This window comes from Theropithecus gelada, chromosome 16 (genome assembly GCF_003255815.1).
Source record: "Theropithecus gelada isolate Dixy chromosome 16, Tgel_1.0, whole genome shotgun sequence".
Taxonomy (NCBI): domain Eukaryota; kingdom Metazoa; phylum Chordata; class Mammalia; order Primates; family Cercopithecidae; genus Theropithecus; species Theropithecus gelada.
In genome coordinates this window covers 837,534-857,916 of record NC_037684.1, presented here as the reverse complement: position 1 = coordinate 857,916, position 20,383 = coordinate 837,534, and the positions used below count along the sequence as shown (strand labels likewise).

The following is a 20,383-nucleotide window of genomic DNA, read 5'->3' as shown; positions in this document are numbered from 1 at the left end:
TTTTGTGCTTCTTTTTGTAAAATATAGATGATCCTCAAGAAGTAACTTGAGCAGATTTTCTACTGGCCTTCAAATTGACAACCTACACCGCCTATAAATTTTTACATTCCTTAACAGAGCTAACCATAGGAACTTCCAAATAATTTCTCAGAGAAAATGAGTCTTCAAAATCACACATGGCTCATAAGAGTTTTGTTTTTTTTATGCCTTCTCAAAGGACCCAGACTGCTAGATTTTCATAATAACTACTTTAACCAGATAGGCTTACTATAGGCTGGTAGTTCCCCATTAAAAGATATTTTTCTTTTACTTAGTAGTCACTTTCCTGTGTTCTAGAGCTTCCCTATGCTTTTAAAATACGCATTATCACAACAGTTCTCCCAAAAACAAAACCACCATAAGAGTTGCTGCACTCGGGGAGCCCTGAATGAACTCTAGAGCAGCGCCTGAGTCCTGCATTCTTTCTTCATTGTCCTTTTTGCTTGATTTGCCCATGGTGTACCATCAATCTTACAATGGAGACAGATAGAAAGTACTCCACCTAACCTATTTAAGAAACATTTGCAATATACTGTTTTACAAGTCTTTAATTAAAAAAACTCAACAAAAATATATAATTGAGCATTTTACATAATGCATACATTCTTAATATCTGCAGGTAAGATAACAGAAGGCAAAAGCAGATATACTGTATTGCTTCTTTGGCAACTCACCAATATCATCCCCTGCAGAAACATAGTGTTTTTTTGTTTTTTTTTAAAATCCATGGTCTTAAAATAATTGTCCCTCAGTACAAACAACATATTTAGCAGTAATACAGTAGATGGACTTTTCAAATTCACAACAATTTATAATACTTCACAAGGGTAAACTAGTAAGCTGCTTTCTAAAATTAAGGCAGCAGCAGTGTTTAGAGGGGGAGTAATAAAAAAGACATCCTTTTTCTAGTTATATCCTGGCTCTGCCTTCTTTGTTGTTATTTTTAAATAATGTCACATTCAAGCTCTATGTCTTGGATGACACTCCTAAGGATAATAAAATCCTTTCCCTGTATATAAACTGTGTTTCACTTCCAGGTCAGTCTGACACTCTCCAACAAAACCAAATACATTTTGTATGAGGCAACACAACTATTTTTTTTTTGAGATGGAGTCTCGCTCTGTTGCCCAGGCTGGAGTGCAGTGTGTGATCTTGGCTCACTGCAACCTCCACCTCCTGGGTTCAAGCAATTCTCCTGCCTCAGCCTCCCAAGTAGCTGGGACTACAGGTGCGCACTACCACGCCTGGCCAATTTCTTTTTTTGTATTTTTAGTAGAGACAGAGTTTCGTCATGTTTGCCTGGCTGCTCTCAAACTGCTGACCTCAGGTGATCTGCCCGCCTCAGCCTCCCAAACTGATGGGATTATAAGCATGAGCTGCCACACCTCACCCAATTCAACTTTCTTAAGACAATATGTACCATCTAACTCAGTGTCCCAGAATTTAAAAATTCCTTATGCTTTACAGCAAAGATACATATTGTGGCTCTACTGAAGCAATATATACATGTCAGAACTAAAAATCAGAAAAGCAAAAGGGTCCACTCAACATATAGCAGCTTATATCTAAATATATACATGTATGTATATGTTTTCACAGTTAAATCTTTTAAAAAGTTTATTTTTGATATGTTCAGAAATATTTCTATTATCTATAAATAATATTTTAAAAGCTCAACTGATCAAAATGCATTACAAGAACATATCAAATTAAATAAATCTTCTATGTCTTTAAAAACAGATAACTGAAGTCAGTAAAGCTTGAGGTTTGTGTTAAGTGTATTCTGTCAGTCCCTACTACTAGGAAAGGCAGAATCTTCTAAATACGATAGGAGAGAAACTCCAAAAGCTTGGAAGGAACTGGCAGCTCCTGGACTTCTTGGGTGGGCATCACTCTTCGGATTGACATGCGACATAAATGTTGCAGGCTAGGGACCTGCCGTGGAGTGGCCCAAAAATACACACTTCCGTCATGTGTCCTAAACAGAAACAAAGCACATGGTTAGTCACCCAGGTATATGTATTTCAATGTCGCTACAGCTCAAACAACTATCATCCAATACATGTGAGTACTGGAGTCACAAACTTCACACTAGGAAGAACTAACCAATGATGTATTCTATAACAAGGTAACACTACTATATAAGAACACTTATTAGAATTTTACTAACAATAAACTACTAGCTGCTAAAAGCCACCTTAAGTTGCCCCTTAAAGAAAGCCAGGTGTGGTGGCTCAAGCCTGTAATCCCAGCACTGTGGGAAGCTGAGGCGGGAAGATCACTTGAGGTCAGGGTCAGGAGTTTGAGACCAGCCAGGCCAACATGGTGAAACCCCGACTCTACTGGAAAAACAAACAAACAAACAAACAAATTAGCCAGGAGTGGTGGTGTGCACCTGTAGTCCCAGCTACTCGGGAGGCTGAGGCAAGAGAATCTCCTTGAACTGGGAGGCGGAGGCTACAGTGAGCAGAGATTGCACCATTGTATTCCAGCCTGGGGGACTTCATCTCAAAAAAAAAAAAAAAAGAGAGAAATATATTTACCCAGCAGCTAAAACACTGCCATCAGTAGAGAAGGCACAGCAAAGACCATTGCTCAAAGGTGCAACTTGCACTGGATAATCCTCATCAATTCTCCAGAACCTCACCATTCTGAAAACAAAATAAATTATTTAGTTATCTTGTAGAAAATGTAAGGTAAAAGCAACTTTTTTAAAATTTAGAAAGAAACACCATTGAGTTATGAGTCACAAAATACACAAATCACACCAACAGGCAATTATTGTAACTTGATTTATACAATTATAAAATATTTTAAGGTCTATAATACCAGTTGGTAAACTGGATAAACTTTCACTTAAGAGACTACAATGCATGGTTGCCTTTCCTCCTTCCCAGTGTTCAAACCTAGAATGTTCACACCTGGAAGCTTTCTCCTTACTTTCCTACACTTACAATACAATCAACTTCTAGTCTGTTTCACCCTTTTCCCAAGACATTTTGAAAAGCTAGGTGAGCCTGGTAGCTCACAACCATAATCCCACACACTTTGGGAGGCTGAAGTGCGTGGACTGCTTAAGCCCAGGACTTTAAGACCAGCTTGGGCGACATCGGGAGCCTGTGTCTCCACAAAATTTTTTTTAAAAAATTAGCCAGGTGTGGTAGTGTACCCCTGTGGTACAAGCTACTCAGAAGGCTGAGGTGGGAGGATCACCTGAGCCCAGAAAATCAAGGTTGTGGTGAGATGTGATTTGCCACTGCACTATAGCCTGGGCAACGAGGCAAGACCCTGTCTCCAAAAAACAAACAAACAAAAAAACAGGAAAGGAAAAAAAGCTTTTCACCTAGGCCGAATGTGTCTACAAATACAGCAGAGAACTAATATGCAGAATCTATCTGAGCAAACAGGAAAACAATGGTTGCGGACAAACAAAAAAAAACCTCTCTCCATATGTTTGCTAATATTCTGGAAAAAGAAGAGTTGCCTTATGAATTGATGTTACCAAACTACTCAATGCTATACGCATGAACACTGTAATGATAAAAGGATGTGAAAATGAGATGATTGCAACTAGTTTCTGCTTCTTACCAATAAGCAGCACATCTCATTCATGTGATATTTCTTTCACATTCTAGTCTCAATCGTGGTGGATACAAATTATTATTTATTTGTAATTCTTTTGGTTTTATTATTTGTTTCACTTTAGAAATTTCCTTTTGCTTCAACCTTTAAGACATTACTTTAAAAAATCTCTATAAGCTGGGCTAAAAGCTGACTAAAAATCAACCCACTATGCCTAAACAAGTTAAACAAGAAACACAGGGAGAGGCATGCATTATCTTTAGTTTACACAGATAATTGTTCTGGCTGATATTCTTTAAGACACAACAAAATCTCCCAGGGGCTTGTGTTGAGGAAGAGATACTAAAACTCTTAACTGCAGAAAGGCTTTAAGGCTTAAGAATGTAAAAGGTAAAGGTAAGTCAGTCAAGCTATAATGCACATACTTACTTATCATCAGCAAGGCTTGCAATATGCAGTCCATCATGGCTAAAAGATACAGATCGTACCCACCGGTCATTTGCTCCTCCAGCAAATATTGGAGTAGGTGGGGGAAACAGGTGCCTGAGGTCAAATACATGTTTTTAGTGGATATCAGTCACTTCAAGAAAACAAAATTACCTAGGTACAAAGTACATCTGTCTTTGAATAGTGTTTAAAGTAGCCTTAGTTAATATAACTGAGAAGATTGAGTAGAAATGATACATCCAAATTAAAAGTCACCTGAAAAGAATTAATATTTTATGGCCGGGGACAGTGGCTCACGCCTGTAATCCCAACACTTTGGGAGGCCGAGGCAGATGGATCACGAGTTCAAGAGATTGAGACCATCCTGGCCAACATGGTGAAACTGTCTCTACTAAAAATACAAAAATTAGCTAGGTGTGGTGGCACGCGCCTGTAGTCCCAGCTACTCAGGAGGCTGAGGCAGGAGAACTGCTTGAACCCAGGAGGTGGAGGTTGCAGTGAGCTGAGATCGCGCCACTGCACTCTAGCCCGGCGACAGAGCAAGACTCTGTCTCAGAAAAAAAAAAAAAAAAAAAAAAAAAAAAATATATATATATATATATATATACACATTTTATGATTTAGGATAGTAAGATGAAGTCCAACTTTGGTTTTAACTGTTTTTCTCCAACAAAAACTCTAAACATAATTAGTACTTCTATAGATAGCTGGGTACTGTTAAGCAGCAAGACTTGTATCAAGACAGCCAAATTTACTTTCAGAATTTATGTCTAACGCTTTCCATTAGTCAAGAACTTAAATAATGCCAACATTTTAAATTACAATAGACTGTAATTTTAGGTTTCATATGTTGGTGATTCTAATTAAATTATTCACATAACTTGATAAGCAGAGATGAATTATAGACTAAAATAATTCATGTTGTACCCACCCAAATTCCATTAGAATGTCTCCATTATGTGGATCCCAGATATATACTCGAGTATCGTAAGATGCAGTAGCCAGTAATGCTCCATCAGGAGAAAAGTCACAAGCTACCACATCATGGTGATGTCCTTCTAGTTTCCGTATCATGGTGTATTTATCCATATTCCAAAGGAAAACCTGCAATAAAAAGGCAAATGTTATAGCTTCATTCAGACACACAGAGGACAAAATGGCACATCTTAAACTAAAACTGCTAAATTTAATTAAGATTATATTAAGCATTATAAATTATGAGTAATTTAAAGAATACGCTCAGTGTCATAGTCAGATTAAAATCAGTCTTTAAGTTAATTAAGGCAGACATGCAAATTCTACTTCAAATGTTTCTGTTAAATGTTAATTTAAAAATAAGCCTAAACATAAAATAAAGGCAATGCAATTTAACCACAAAGCTATACTGAAATCCATTTATTCCAAAAACTAATTAACTAAAATATACGGAAATAAATAGGGTTAAGTACTACAAACCCCCTTCTCTTTTTTTCCAGAAACTACCAGATTTTTAAAAAAATATACAGACAGAAAACGTAAGGTTAACAAATTGTTACTCCATTGGCATCTCCCTTTGAGATAATCACTTGTTTACAATAGGCTTGGGTCACCAACTTGAGCCTAGGAAGAGAAACAGATACTGCAAGCAAATAGAATATTCACAGCCAAATGAAATTTCTTTGGCAAACAACAAGGATGTTAAACCACATTACAAAATGAAAATGCTATTTTATGAAAATAATACAATTACATTTCAATAAATCAAAATTTAACCATCTTATTTTTCCCAAACTGACCACAATCATAAGTCATTTGAAGTATAAAACGGTTCAATTATTTAAGAATAAGTTCACATACAATTTTAGATTCTAAAGATCAGTAGTTAACTGTGCAGAATAGCTCTAAATAGGATTCTAATGTTTACTTCAGTCTGTTACATTAAATGTGAGCTTGGAGGTTTATCCTAATAAGACAATCTCTCCTCTTGGAGTAAAGCAATCCTTTTTGCTTTTTTTTTTTTTTTTTCTGCACAGACATAATACATTATTTCTAAAAGAAAATAAGTACAAATTTTAAAATGAATCAAAGATGTAAGGTATCTCTGGAATTTTAAAGAATTCCAAAAAACAGCACAGAGAAACCATTTGAAAGCCAAACACTTTATATTAAATTGGTTTCACTTGTCAGACTCCCAAATCCATAAAATCGGAAAATCAATTTACTCAGGAGTCAGTGAATTTTACTGTGGGGAAAATTACTTTAAAAAAGAAAAAAGAAAGAAAGAAAAGCAGAAAGTGGACATCGACCAGCACCTGTGTACGTACAGTACACCTTGCAGCCGAATGCAAGGTTACTTCATCCTATGGTAAAGGTCGCCCCCAGCCCGGTAGCCAGAGATGCCACTCTTTCTGCCCAGCTAACACCATTGTGCGCCTGTGTGCGAGTGGTGCCAGCATAACCTCAATCACACCAATATTGCTGCCACCACCTGTGACAGGGAAAGCAAGAAGCATATGGAAAACACACAGCCTAAAATAGCAATGTCAACATCTAATTTTGTTCTTCTTATGATTTGTAAAGACCTAAACTGAGTATCTTGTTTTAAACTTCCAACATTTATAACTATCATTTTAACATACTCCTTGGGTAAATAAAATGTATTTCAACTAGTCTCCCACCCCCCATTAATTCAAAGTGTATTGTAATTATCACATGTATTTGGACTTCAACCATTTTATAAATATTTTTAGCTACTGAGATCAATTTAACTACACTAACTTAGAAATGGTAAACAACTAAAAGAGTTCATCAATAAGCATAACCCTCTTAACAGTCACTTTACTTAAGCTGTCTATAGGTATGCTATATAAAACAAACAGTATCAAATTTCACCTATAACTTAACTCTAGGACATACATGAGTGCTATTTTTATATTATTTTAAGTTACTTTTTTTCAGTTAAATGTACAGGACCAGCTGGGACTCAAAACTTTAAAAACAGCAAACTGGACCAAAAAAATAGAACAACAGAGAAGAAAATAATTAGCAAGGGAATGTCTTAACATATAGACTAGATCTCTTCTACAGCACATAAACTTTTCTAGACTTACAAAAAAAAACCAAACAAACAAAAAAGAAAACCCTAATATGCCCCTCATTTTCTATTATCTCTAAAAACAATCCAACTTCTCACTTGGCAATCAATAACTATATTTAATTTCCTTCATGCAAATTCTCCCCCATCATGAAATAAAACATTTAAAATATTCATGACACCGAGCACAAACTTCATAGGTTACTTAGATTTAAAATGATTATGCACACAGTATCATAATCCAATTCACAGTTAATGTACAAGAACTTTGACACATACTGCTTTACTGGCTCCGACTGAACACAGCATAGAAGAGTCAGGAGAGAATGCACAGCTGTACACCCAATTCTGATGTCCCCTCAATACTTTCATCATGTTTCCTGAACAAAAGAAACAACCTGTATTAACCCTAGAATCCACTTCAAATGAGCAGTATTTCAAAACAGCAGTAAATCAAAGGATCACAAACATTTATAGCTGAAAGTAATTTATCTGTAACAAGGGTTACTGACATACACCAGCTGCTTATTTTAAATTTTACTGGAACACAATCCTGTCCATGTGTTTACGTTGTGCTCTACAGCAGACAGCATGGTTCACAAGCCTCAAATATTTAACATCTAGCACTTCAAGAAGTAGTCTGGGGCCTGGCCTGATGGCTCTTGTCTGTAATTCCAACACTTTGGGAGGCTGAGGTGGGTGGATCGCTTGAGGCCAGGAGTTCGAGACTAGTCTGGCCAACAGGGTGAAACTCATCTCTACTAAAAAAAAAATTTAAAAAATTAGCCAGGCATGGTGGCGCATGCCGGTAATCCTAGCTACTTGGGAAGCTGAGGCACAAGAATTACTTGAACCTGGGAGGCAGAGGCTGCAGTGAGCTGAGATGGCACCACAGAACTCCAGCCTAAGTGACAGAAAAAGTCTGGGACACCCTAGCCCCACCCCATCTACAGAAGACCAAATTTTTAGTTCAATCCCCTTATTTTAAAAGTTAAGAAACTTGACCATCTTCAAAATGCCTTTTCATTCTTCCTTTTTGAAAACCTACAACCCACTCCAAAGTCCTTGTGTATTATGCCCACAGCACACAGCTATGCTTAAGTATACTGAACTCTTAGTTTTACAAAACCTTACTGAGTGCCTATGCATGCCAGGCCCTATGCCGACACTGAGGATATAGCTGGAAATAAGGCAAGGACCCCACTATCTTGGAGCTTATATTTTACTAAGCCTATGTTCTTAAAACATGTACATTGCTGAAATTAGTTTGAGATAAGCAAGCATCATTCGATATGCAAAATAAAATAAAAATTATTAAAATATTTCAATTGTTGGGATCCCTTTGCACCTCAACGGCTGAGCAGATAAAACGCAGAGAAGGTCCTTCATGACTTGTTAATGTTAGCATAGTACTTTATTAAGGAATGGTTACTATTTATCAGCTGGAACATTTCCAGATCTGAGGGTTTTGTTTCCTACTAATTCAATTAAAGCTTTATTACCCCTAGGCAAGCCTGTTAACCTCTAGCTTGAGGCTGTTAGAGCACCAACAGACCTTAAATTTAAGGTTTTAGCTAAACATATAAACTCTTTCATTAGGGACTAAGAAAGGGGAAGAGATGCTCATCTCAAATGAGGTAGCATCTCCAAAACTTTGTAAGGCTTAGAGAAAGGTGAGTACTTGACACCAACATATCTTTCTATTGTATTGGACAGTAAATCTTTCACTTTTTATAAAAGTATTTCTTAACCTAGCCAATTTATTATAATGCTTACTAATATTTACATATTATAAATTCTGGCATGTAGGTCATGTTTTAATTAAAATTTTATTAGATACTAAGTTACTTCAAGATCTACCTAAATTTTCCCTAAGCCAATGCAATAAGTTAATAACCCTCCCTAAGGGGACATAAACAGACTGGTTCCATAAAACCCTAAATCTGATCCATATTTGGTCCTCAGATAGTTGATACAGATCTATGAGTTTCTGAATAATATCAGATCATTTACTTCGAATAACTGTTGGCTCCTATTCTGGGTCACGTTTATGTTTTTCTTTGATCTATTCAGGAAAGGAGCCAAAATGTTAGGCAGAGAAAAGGAACTTTGATCACATGCCATTTTTAAAGTCAAATGCCCCAAATGTTCCCAATACCTCTCAATAGTAATATCAAGAAACGAATCCTAGTTCATAGCTTGGAAAAAAAGACATACCATCATCTTTCAGGTCCCACACTCTGAGAGTTTTGTCTCTTGAAGCTGACACCAGGATCAAGCTTCCATCTGGAGCAAAAGTTAAATCTCTGACCACTTCAGTATGATCTACCAAGTTAAGGAGGAGTTTTCCTAAATATGATAGAAAAGGGAGAAAAAAGACAGTATTAATATGTTTTTGTTTTGTTCTTATTTTTCTTGAGACAGGGTCTCACTCTGTCACTCAGGCTCGAGTGCAATGGCACAATCTTGGCTCACTACAGCCTCAACCTCCTAGGTTCAAGCAATTCCCCTCCCTCAGCCTCCGAAATAGTTGGAACTATAGTTACAAGTCACCATGGCTCGCTTTTTTTTTTTTTTTTTTTTTTGTAGTGATGGAGTCTCACCATGTTGCCCAGGCTGGTCTAGAACTCCTGGGCTCAAGTGATCCCCCAGTTTTGGCCTCCCAAAGTGCTGGAATTACAGGCATGAACTTTAAAATATAAAATCAAATTATTTCTTTGCTTGTTATTTCCCTGGCCTAGGAAAGTTAAGCTCCCCAAAAGATACATGTTATCCCACAACTTTAGTTTTCTAACATGATCCCAGTGAAAAAAATGTATTTAAATAATACTGTAAGAGCTTTGTTTTCTAAGAAAATCTATGTGTTCATCTTACTTTTTTCAAGAACCCAGATTTTGACTCATTATCACCTATGTTAGTATCACTTGTTATGTTCTAATGTACATGTTGTTTTAATGCTTCTTTAAAAATCCTTTACATTTTTGAGTAATATTATATGCCAGAAAGTGTTTTAGGCAATAAGCAACACATTGATTTTTAGTTGCCCAAAGAATTTAACTTCTCAACCTATCTAAACTTTCACTAAACCTTTCCAAGTTGAGATAATGATTGTTGAAATATGATTTACCTTGAAAACCTCTAAGCTATTAATCATTGAAAAAGTACAAAGAAAACACCTTGACATGTGAGTCATTAACTAAGTAACTAGGTTATAAAGGACAACTAATTAAACATTCCCTAGAAAAGCCTTTCCTACTATACTACTCTCTAAAGAGTGATGAAGCAATATGAACTCTATCATTTTCCTAAATTAAAATGATGAGCTGAAGAAGGTGATATTCAGGTCAATTATAAAGACACACTTATGCCATCAATTCTTGCTTTTCAGTAAGCTGAAATCCTCAAATCCTAATTCCAGTGCCTATGAGTAGTGCCCTGCATCACAAAATAATACATTTGCTTTAAAAACTATGAATCCATACCTGTATATACATCCCATATTTTGATACGCCCATTGTTCAACCCTGTAGCAAGAAGTAGCTGATCTTGTCCAAATCTGAAGCGATGCCATTCTATATTTACACAGCGACTCTGTTTTTCTGGAACTGACGACCCAAAAGCAAGACTCCAGACTATATCTCCACAGTCTATAATATGTTCACGAGGCTTATTTTTCTGACCACCATCACTATTTTGTCTTGGCAATCTTAAACTGCTTGAATTGGTAACATTCTTGGTGCCATGCAAGAGACTGGGGTGGGGGAAGTCAGATGGAAATTGTATTATTATTCACTCTGGACTCCTCTGGACATTGAATAATTACAACCGTTTGTTAAAATAACCTCAATGTTATTATAATGACACCAAATAACAACAGAATCCTATAGATAGGAAGGGAAAGGTTGATATTTGAACTACGAGAGAAGGACCGAATAAATTCAGGTCATTAATAGAAATTCTCAGTGACTGACTAGTAAGTTCAACAATAAAGCAATTTATATTATAACTTATTTGCCTCCCAAAATTTCCTAAAAACCACCGTATCAACTGGTGCTCCCTTCAACCTAAAAACACAAATACAAATAAGCAAAAACCAACCAACCAAACAAAAAAACCCCAGTAACTTAAGATATGGTCAAGCTGATATCAGAAAATTGCCTTAAGGGAGAAAAAAAAAATCCTCAAACCATGACCAGTTTCCCATAGGTTCTAGACCTCAAGTAATACATAATGAGAACATTAGTGACTATAACCATGAAGGTCTACTAGATACAAAAAAAACAGGGAAAGATCCAATATAGCATATTATACATTTTAGAAAAACATTCAACAAACATCCAAACTCAATTTACCCCAAGCAGAGGGACCATAAGTCCGTTAAAAACAAAAACAACAACAACAACAAAAGCCCAGGCTCAGTGGCTCACGCCTGTAATCCTAGCACTTTGGGAGGCTGAGGAGGGTGGATCACCTGAAGTCAGGAGTTCGAGACCAGCCTGGCCAAAATGGTAAAACCCGTCTCTACTACTATGCATCAGAGTTATCCAACAACATGTTATAAAATCCAAGTGAATCCAAAAAGCTTCACATCACAGAAGTCACCTGCTCTGGCACAACACTATATATATGCATTTGTTAGACACAATCTGACTTTAATGTACAGAAAAACTTAATGTATAAATAAGATGAGACAATTCTTTTTTTCTTTTGAGACAGAGTTTGGCTCTGTCACCCAGGCTGGAATGCAGTGGTGTTATCTCGACTCACTGCAACCTCCGACTCCTGGGTTCAAGCAATCCTTCTGCCTCAGCCTCCTGAGTAGCTGGGACTACAGGTGTGCCACACCATGCCCAGCTAGTCTTTGTATTTTCAGTAGAGATGGGGTTTCACCATATTGGCCAGGCTGGTCTCAAACTCCCGACCTCAAGTGATCTGCCTGCGTTGGCCTCCCAAAGTGCTGGGATTACCGGCCTGAGCCACTGCGCCCGGCCCAAAGAATTCTTTACACAAAATTTCCAATAAATATATTCAGCCCATGACTAAAACTCACAACACCATCTATAAAGTAAAACTTAAATATCAAAATGTTTTTATTACCCTACACTGAGAGAAAATAGTAAATTCCACAAACAGATACAAAATACAGAAAAGAAAAAGTCTTACAAGTTCTGAAGGCACTGGGACCACGGAACAAGTTTTACTGTGCGATGTCCTTGTGACCAAGCAAAGTATGAACCATCTGGAGCAAAAGCAACAGTCCAATTTTCACGACCACATTTCTTGTCAAAAGGAGCTGCAGGAGCTAAAAGTTCACCTATAGTACGTGATCTCACTAAAAGGAAAAATAAAAATACTTGATATCATATATAACCAACAATACATGTGAGACTGCTTCCATATTACTTTGGGATTGAGTTTCTTCCCTCTTCTATGCAAAGTATAATGAGTTCTGCATTCCATCCTCTAACCGGGGGTATGCAGTATATGAAGACTCCTTAATGATAATGACTATCTCCAAGTTTTGATAAAGTGATTTCCCTAAAATTTCCCAATACAAGAGTTTTTAAGAAAGTTTCAGTAAAAAATCTGGTCAAGTAATAATAATGTGATGACCAATTAGCCTTAACAATTATAAAAGTCCTAACTTTTGCATTGTATTATGTTCTCATCAAATTATTAACATTTAAAATGCAAGAAATTAAACTTAGTTGGCAAGAAAAGTATCTTCCAAATTAAATTTCTTAGCTTTCAAAAACTATACCTCACTATAAAATACAATATTACACCATTACTCAAAGGAAAGCACTATAAAACATGCTATCCAAACAAATATTTGTATCCTTTTCAGGCCCAGGTCATAAAAATCACAAAACCCTCAGAACTAGAAGAGACTTAAAGGTTGTCTAGTCCAACCAGTGCTTTAGAAATGCATTATAGGCCGGGTGTAGTTGCTTACACCTGTAATCCCAACATTTTGGGAGGCTGAGACAGGTGGATCACTTGAGGTCTGGAGTTCGAGACCAGCCTGGTCAACATGGTGAAACCCTGTCTCTACTAAAAATGCAAAAATCAGCTGGGCGTGGTGGTGGGCACCTGTAATCCCAGGATGAGGTAAGAGAATTGCCTGAACCCAGGAGGCGGAGGTTGCAATAAGCCAAGAAAGTGCCACTGTACTCCAGCCTGGGTGGAGTGAGACTCTGTCTCAAAAAGAAAAAAGCTAAAATAAAAGAAAATGCATTATAGCTGGGCATGGTGGTATGCTGGAGCATGCGTGTAATACCAGCTTCTTGGAAGGCTGAGGCATAAGAACTGCTTGAACCTCGGAGGTGGAGATTGCAGTGAGCCAAGACTGCATCACTGCACTCCAGACTGGGTGACAAAGGAAGACTCTGTCATTAAAAAAAAAAAAAAAAAAAAAAAAAAGAAATAAAACCAAAATGCGTTATATTTGTGATTCTCAAATAGTGGTCCTTAAGAGTCTTCCTAATGGGCCTTACACTGACTCAAAAATGAAGTATTTTGTTTTTTAAGGACAAAAAATGGACAATTTTAAATTCAGATTACTAAAATTTTGTATTCCTAACAAAAATTGGCATATTACCAGAGTATATGGAGAATACTACTTCCATATTTAACAAGTATGATCAACAAGCTCATACTGCAATGTATGCATGCAAACTCAGAATTTCCTCAATTTGGGGAAAGGAGCTTCTTTATTAGTGTATCACCTATTTTGGGTTGGTCTTAATTTTCCCTATTATCTATTTTGTGGTCAGTTGTCTGGTCAATTGCACAGTGTATAGTAATATATTTTTATGTATTTCTGGTTTAAACTTTCCAACACCTAACCTTTAATATAGTCTATGTATTGCTGTTCATGTAAGAACCACTTACACTGCTATAGTTAGAGAACCTGGACATGGACACATACATACATACTTACACACACACACACATACACACACACACACACCCCCCAAAACGTACTTGTTCAGTTTGAATGTATGCTCCGACAATAGCTAGTATAGCACCTGGCATATGACAGGTGCTCAGTAAATATTTATTGAATGAATATGAAAGCACACATTTATGCTCCCATTCTACAGTGATTTAAATATGTTATCTGCCCAACTCTTGACACCTTAACAAATAGGTGTGGTTTTTATGATATTCATAATTAGGCTTACACTATTTTGGTGCAACTGAGACGGCTTTTAATGACTCAAAGTCTTCCTCCTACCACTCTACCCACTCAGTACTGATTCTGACCTAAGAGAATAAGCCTACTGCTATCCTCATAACATTTATATATTGAAGATAGCCATGAATGAAATCTTTTTACCAGGCTAAAAGATCTCTATCCTTCCAATCATACCTTAGATCACATGGTTTCAAGTCCATTTCCCATCCTAACTTCATCATACCTTTCTGGATAAATTCTAGTTAGTAGTGGCCCTCATCAAAGTGGCACCCAGAACTAACCACAATACTTCAGGTGTGGTTTAATCAAAGCTGCAGAGTCCCTCACCCACCCGCCCACCCCGTATTAGCACAGCTTAAGATGACATTAACTTTACTGGCAGTCACGTAACTTTCTGTTTTCTTGAGTCAGGGTCTCACTCTGTCACCCAGGCTGGAGTGCAGTAGCACAATAACGGGGCACTGTAGCCTCGACCTCCCAGGCTCAGGCGATCCTCCTGCCTCGGCCTCCCAAGCAGCTGGGTCCACAGACATGCACCACCACACCCAGTTAATGTTTTTATTTTTGTAGAGGTAGGTTCTCCCTTTGTTGCCCAGGCTGTCTCAAACTCCTGGGCTCAAGTGATCTTCCCACCTTCAGCCTCCCAAAGTACTGGGATTACAGGTGTGAGCCACATAACTTTCTTAATACAAAATTCACAAACTTAGTGACCCTCAAATGCCTGCAGATACTTTTAACATACAAATGATTTCAGAAACAGCATGGTGCTCAGGTTTCCTTATATTTTTCCAAACCCACAGCCTTATTTGTTCCTTTTACCAGGGTTCTTTATATGCCTGGCCTCTGAATTTGCAACCCCTGCCTGCCTAATTTTTTTAGACAGGGTCTTGCTCTGTTGCCAAGGCTGGAGTGCAGAGGCAAACTCGTAGGCTTAAATGATCCTCCTGCCTCAACCTCCTGAGTAGCTATAGCAGGGACTACGGGCACATGCCCCCACACTTGGCTAACTTAAAAAAACAAAAACAAACTTTTTTTCCTTTTTTTTAAGACAGAGTCTTGCTCTGTCACCCAGGATGGAGTACAGCGGCTTGATCTTGGCTTACTGTAACCTTCGCCTCCTGGGTTCAAGCAATTCTCCTGCCTCAGCCTCCCAAGTAGCTGGGATTACAGGCATGCACCACCACACCCTAATTGTTATTATTATTTTTTGTATTTTTAGTAGAGACAGGGTTTCATCATGTTGGTCAGGCTGGTCTTGAACTACTGATCTCGTGATCCACCTGCCTCAGCCTGCCAAAGTGCTCGGATTACAGGTATGAGCCACCGCACCCGGCAAAAAACCAATTTTTTATAGATAGGGTCTTGCTATGTTGCCCAGGCTGGTCTCCAGCTTCTGGCCTCAAGCGATCCTCCCATCTTGGTTTCCCAAAGTGGGGAGATGAAGGCATAAGTCACTGCATCAGGCATATTTTTTTTTAACTTGGATTCCTGTTTAACCACATCTATCTTTTAAAACTCATAAATTTTAGGAGGGAAAAAAAAAAGCTAAGTTCACATATAAGGGAAGCAAGTTTAAAATTCAACTTAAAAGTCTCTACAGAGAATATTTACGCAACTTGTATACGATGAGGAACAGCCCTTGCATTCAATTTCAAGAACATCTAGTAAATGAGACTAAAATTAAGCTCTCCCTTAGCAAGCATAAGAGAGACTAAATTTCTCATACAAGATTTTCTTTCTTTTTTTTTTTTTTTTTGAGACAGAGGCTTGCTCTGTTGCCCAGGCTGGAGTGCAGTGGCATGATCTCTGCTCACTGCAACCTCCGCCTCCTGGATTCAAGCAATTCTCCCTGCCTCAGCCTCCTGAGTAGCTGAGATCATAGGTATGTACCATCATGGTGCCCACCACCACGCCCAGCTAATTTTTGTATATTTTGGTAGAGATGGAGTTTCACCATGTTGGCCAGGCTGGTCTTGAACTCCTGACCTCAGGTGATCTGCCCGCCTCAGCCTCCCAAAGTGCTGGGATTACAGGCATGAGCCACCGTGCCTGGTCTAGATTGTATTTTAAGGTTACTCTATATTTTTCTTCTACCTTGACCACAATCATGGAACGCCTTGTGTACAGTGGTAATAGGACAGGCATACTGGTAATCCCAACACTCTGGTAGGCCAAGGTGAATGGATCACTTGAGCCCATGAGTTTGAGACCAGCCTAGGATATATAGAGTACCTCGTCTCTACAAAAAATTTTAAAAAATAACAAGTGTGATGGCATGTACCTGTAGTCCCAGGCTGAGGTGGCAGAATTGCTTGAGCCCAGGAGGCAGAGGTTGCAGAGAGCCAAGATTTCACCACCACACTCCAGCTTGGGTGACAGAGCAAGACTCTGTCTCAAAAAAAAAAAAAAAAAAAAAAAAGAGTAGGCCGGAGGCAGTGGCTCACGCCTGTAATCCCAGCACTTTGGGAGGCCGAGGAGGGTGGATCACCTGAGGTCAGGAGTTTCAGACCAGCTTGGCCAACACGGTGAAACCCCCCTTCCCCCGTCTGTACTAAAAATACAAAAAATAAGCCCGGTGTGGTGGCATGAACCTGTAATCCCAGCTACTCGGGAGGGTAAGGCAGGAAAATCGCTTGATCCTGAGAGGTGGAGGTTGCAGTAAGCTGAGATTGCACTACTGTACTCCAGCCTGGACGACAGAGCGAGACTCAGTCTCAAAAGGAAAAAAAAAAAAAGCAAAAGAGCGGTAACAATTACTAAAAAATTGGTTCGGATAGCAGAGACAATGAAATAATAACATTTATAACATAATTCTCAAATATATACAAACTCAAGAAATAGAGCCATTATAAAACCTGCCAAATAAATGCATTAATCTGTTAAAAATTACTAATAATTGTCTTGATTGTGTTTCTTTGCTGGATAACAGGTATATCAAATTGCCTTTGGCACTTTAATAAAACGTTTTAAGCGCTCAATTTAAATACTGGCACAATTTTATAAACCTAGCACAAAGTTTGTAATAAAGTGCTTTGAAAAAAAATTTTTAAGTTAAACCTTTATTACATTATCTGTAACTGTTTAATGTTAGCTACAGAAATGTATGATTTAATGACCTTGTTAAGGGAAAGGCTGCCTGCCACGGGAAATCAGCCATAAGATACAACACTACATTATTAATATCTGTAAAATAATAACATATCATCTGAGTCACTGCTGAACCAAGCAAATCAGATTTAGCTCCTTCTTTACATTCCTCCCCAAAATTTCATAACTAGAAAGGGACAATCTATGGCTGTGCCTTGCGAAAGAGGGCAGTAGCATTATACAGAATTATTTGATCATTCATGGAATCTTGCCTCTACTCTCTGTATGTCTTCGAGAAATTAAACTTGGCTTGGCTTTTAATTAACACCCAAGAAAAGAAAAAACGTAAATCCTTAATCATAGATTTAAAAAGCTACACAGGAGAAATGTTTAACCTTGTACTAGTAACTTTTTATACCATATCCAGGAAATAACACTGAGACTTAAATACGAAAAAAAAAAAAAAAAGAAAGAAAAAAGAAAAGAAAAGAAAAGAAAACCAGGGGCTGGCGGGGGAACACTTAGTGGATGGTTCTACTTTATGTAGGTATGCTATCCATCTCTTAGAAAACAGAACCGGAAATCCGGGCGCGGTGGCTCAAGTCTGTAATCCTAGCACTTTGGGAGGCAGAGGCGGGCGGATCACCTGAGGTCGGGAGTTCGAGACCAGCCTGACCAACATGGAGAAACCCCATCTCTACTAAAAACACAAAAATTAGCCGGGTGTGGAGGCGATGCCTGTAATCCCAGCTACTCGGGAGGCTGAGGCAGGAGAATCGCTTGAACCCGGGAGGCGGAGGTTGCAGTGAGCCAAGATGGTGCACTCCAGCCTGGGCAACAAGAGCAAAAACTCCGTCTCAAAAGAAAAAACAAACAAAAAACAGGACCGGAAAGTTTTCAAAATGGTTTATCACGATGAAAGTAAAATACAGATTAAAAAAAAGGCAGATTACTCGTCTATAACATTATGGTGTAGTGAAGTAAGTAAAAGAAAAACCCACTGAACTGATAAGAACTTTTGAGTTCTTTGTCCCACTTCGCAATATACTTTCTAGTCTTAAAATACACTTAAAATAATAACTGGACACAAATTTTGTGTTCTTTGCATCTTTTTTTTCTTTTTTCTGTGTGAACTCTGCTGCAATTTTTTTCCTTTTTTTCTGTGTTTGTATCTTTAAAAATGGTTATTAAAACCAGGGTTAAAGTCCCTTCCTAATCAATCACCCCTAAGACAACAAAAGTCCAGAATTCTAAAACAGCTGTTTCTAGATATAAAAATTCACCCACATAGAAGAGAGCGGGCGTTTTGGCTACTTCAGCCTCTTTCCTTCTCTAGAAATAACTCCTCCTTGTACTTAGTAAAGGCACACATTCACTTCAAGAAAATGTAAATGCTCTCTGCTCAGTGGCCACAGCTAATTACTACTTAACACAGTAAGATCAGTGTTTGCTGAGTGTGTCAGCCAATGTACAGCACCCCCAACACCATCAAACGTTGTTCCAGTTATTTTACTTTAAAAGAGGATTTAAATAATGCGACGTGCATTATTTAACCACTAAGTAGGTGTGGACGCACAACCTTCAACACTAATTGCCCTTTACTCGGCCGGCGAGGGGTACACTAAGCCAGAGAAGCCTTTCCAGAGTTTCCTCTTCCGCACAAAAGCTTTCCTTCGGTCACTCCACCCAACCGCCCAGCTCCTCCCTTATGTGTTTGAAAGATAATTCTGAAAGAGTCTCCTCCCCCGAACCGCTGCGTTTCTTAACGCCACAACATTTTTTAAAATACCGTATTACTTTTGCCAGGCTATTGGGACCTCTTCCGTCTCATTTCTCATCTAAGTGTGGTTGGTACACACGAGGACCCCCTCCTTTCGTTACCGCTCGGAATCCACAAGTTTACTTTTCCCCATTGTAAACCTAAAGCCCCTGAGTGGCCCTTCCCTGTCCACTCGACAGTCAAGTCCTGAGCCAGGAACTCCCAGGACAAGAGCCCTGCGCGGACCTCCGACGAAGAAACCGGGTTCCGTGCCCGCCCCAGCCGCACACTAACCGCGAGGGAGCACAGTAGGTGCTGCATCCACGTCGGTGGCGTTTACCCGCCCCCTCCCAACCCCCACCAACTCCTATCGAGGCGGCTTCCTCCTCCTCGCTCTTGGGCTGGCCCTGGCGCACCTCGGAGTCGCTTCCTCCTAAACCTCCTCCGGGGAGTCCCTGCCTTTCCCCGGCCCTCACGCGCCCACCCACGGTCCCAGTCCTCACCGATCTCTTTCTCGTTGACCCTCGGGGGAAAGCTGGCCATCTATGGGGCACCGTCTGATTCCGGGAATACGATGCGGACCCAACGACAGAGAAGAGAGTGGCGAACGCTGAGGGGCGTGACTAGGGGTTGGTCCCCCCCCGGGCCGGGGCAGCGGAGACGGGCGGGGGCGGCCGCTGCGGCTTCTGCTAACTGCCCCGGGAAAGCTCCCGAAGGCCTCAGACCAAAGTACGGAGTCAAACACAGACAATAGACCCTGTACCCAGCCTGGCGCCTGCGGAGCAAGTCAGTTCCCACAACGCTGCCGACCGCAAACGAGACACTGAAGTCAAAATGGCGGGCGGCGCGGGAGATAACTGGGCGGCAGGGGCGCGGCCACGTGACGTCAGAACCCGTGGCTCCGCCTCCCAACGCACGGGACGTGATCTCCGGGGCCGGCGCTAGCGCGCGGGTGTTACCTGGGGGCCTTGCAAGGGGAGATCCAGCCCAGGCTGGGTCCGCTGACTGTGCCTGTAAGCCTGTGGCGTCTTCTGGGCTTGGATGTCTGATATGGAGTTTATAAGCTGAAGTGCCTTTGAAAAGGGCAAGCAGAGAACTGTATTATTAGCCTTCTAGCTTAAAGATTGCATGGAACTTAAACTGGCTGAACGGAAAAGAACAAAAAGACATTTCAAGTTTTCACTCAGTTTGGCCA

The 20,383-nt window shown here is 39.4% G+C and overlaps 1 protein-coding gene across 2 annotated transcripts; it reads right to left on the bottom strand.

Annotated features, from left to right (window-relative positions):
- Positions 1–574: 574 nt before the first annotated feature.
- WSB1 (WD repeat and SOCS box containing 1) lies at positions 575–20,105 on the bottom strand. 2 transcript variants are annotated; one of them, XR_003116239.1, is made up of 10 exons: positions 19,692–20,105; positions 12,305–12,473; positions 10,624–10,892; positions 9,359–9,490; positions 7,421–7,521; positions 5,000–6,535; positions 4,051–4,164; positions 2,583–2,690; positions 1,425–2,017; positions 575–1,379 (listed from the first exon to the last, which is right to left on the bottom strand). XR_003116239.1 is itself a non-coding variant. In XM_025362880.1 (10 exons), the coding sequence occupies exons 1-9, from the start codon at positions 19,729–19,731 to the stop codon at positions 1,858–1,860; spliced, it is 1,173 nt and encodes a 390-aa protein (XP_025218665.1). In that variant the 5' UTR covers positions 19,732–20,041; the 3' UTR covers positions 575–1,379; positions 1,425–1,857. The 2 variants fall into 2 exon arrangements, 1 of the variants encoding a protein (XP_025218665.1); XM_025362880.1 differs by having other exon boundaries at positions 5,000–5,172; positions 12,305–12,380; positions 19,692–20,041.
- Between the last annotated feature and the right edge of the window lie 278 nt (positions 20,106–20,383).

Excerpts from the sequence above, each read along its gene's own strand:
- WSB1 (XM_025362880.1), bottom strand. The coding sequence starts at position 19,731 with ATGGCCAGCTTTCCCCCGAGGGTCAACGAGAAAGAGATCG. Across the intron at positions 9,491-10,623 it reads AATATGGGATGTATATACAG|GAAAACTCCTCCTTAACTTG; the intron begins GTATGGATTCAT and ends TATCATATTTAG. Across the intron at positions 5,173-7,420 it reads CAGTCGGAGCCAGTAAAGCA|GTTTTCCTTTGGAATATGGA; the intron begins GTATGTGTCAAA and ends TTTTTATTGCAG.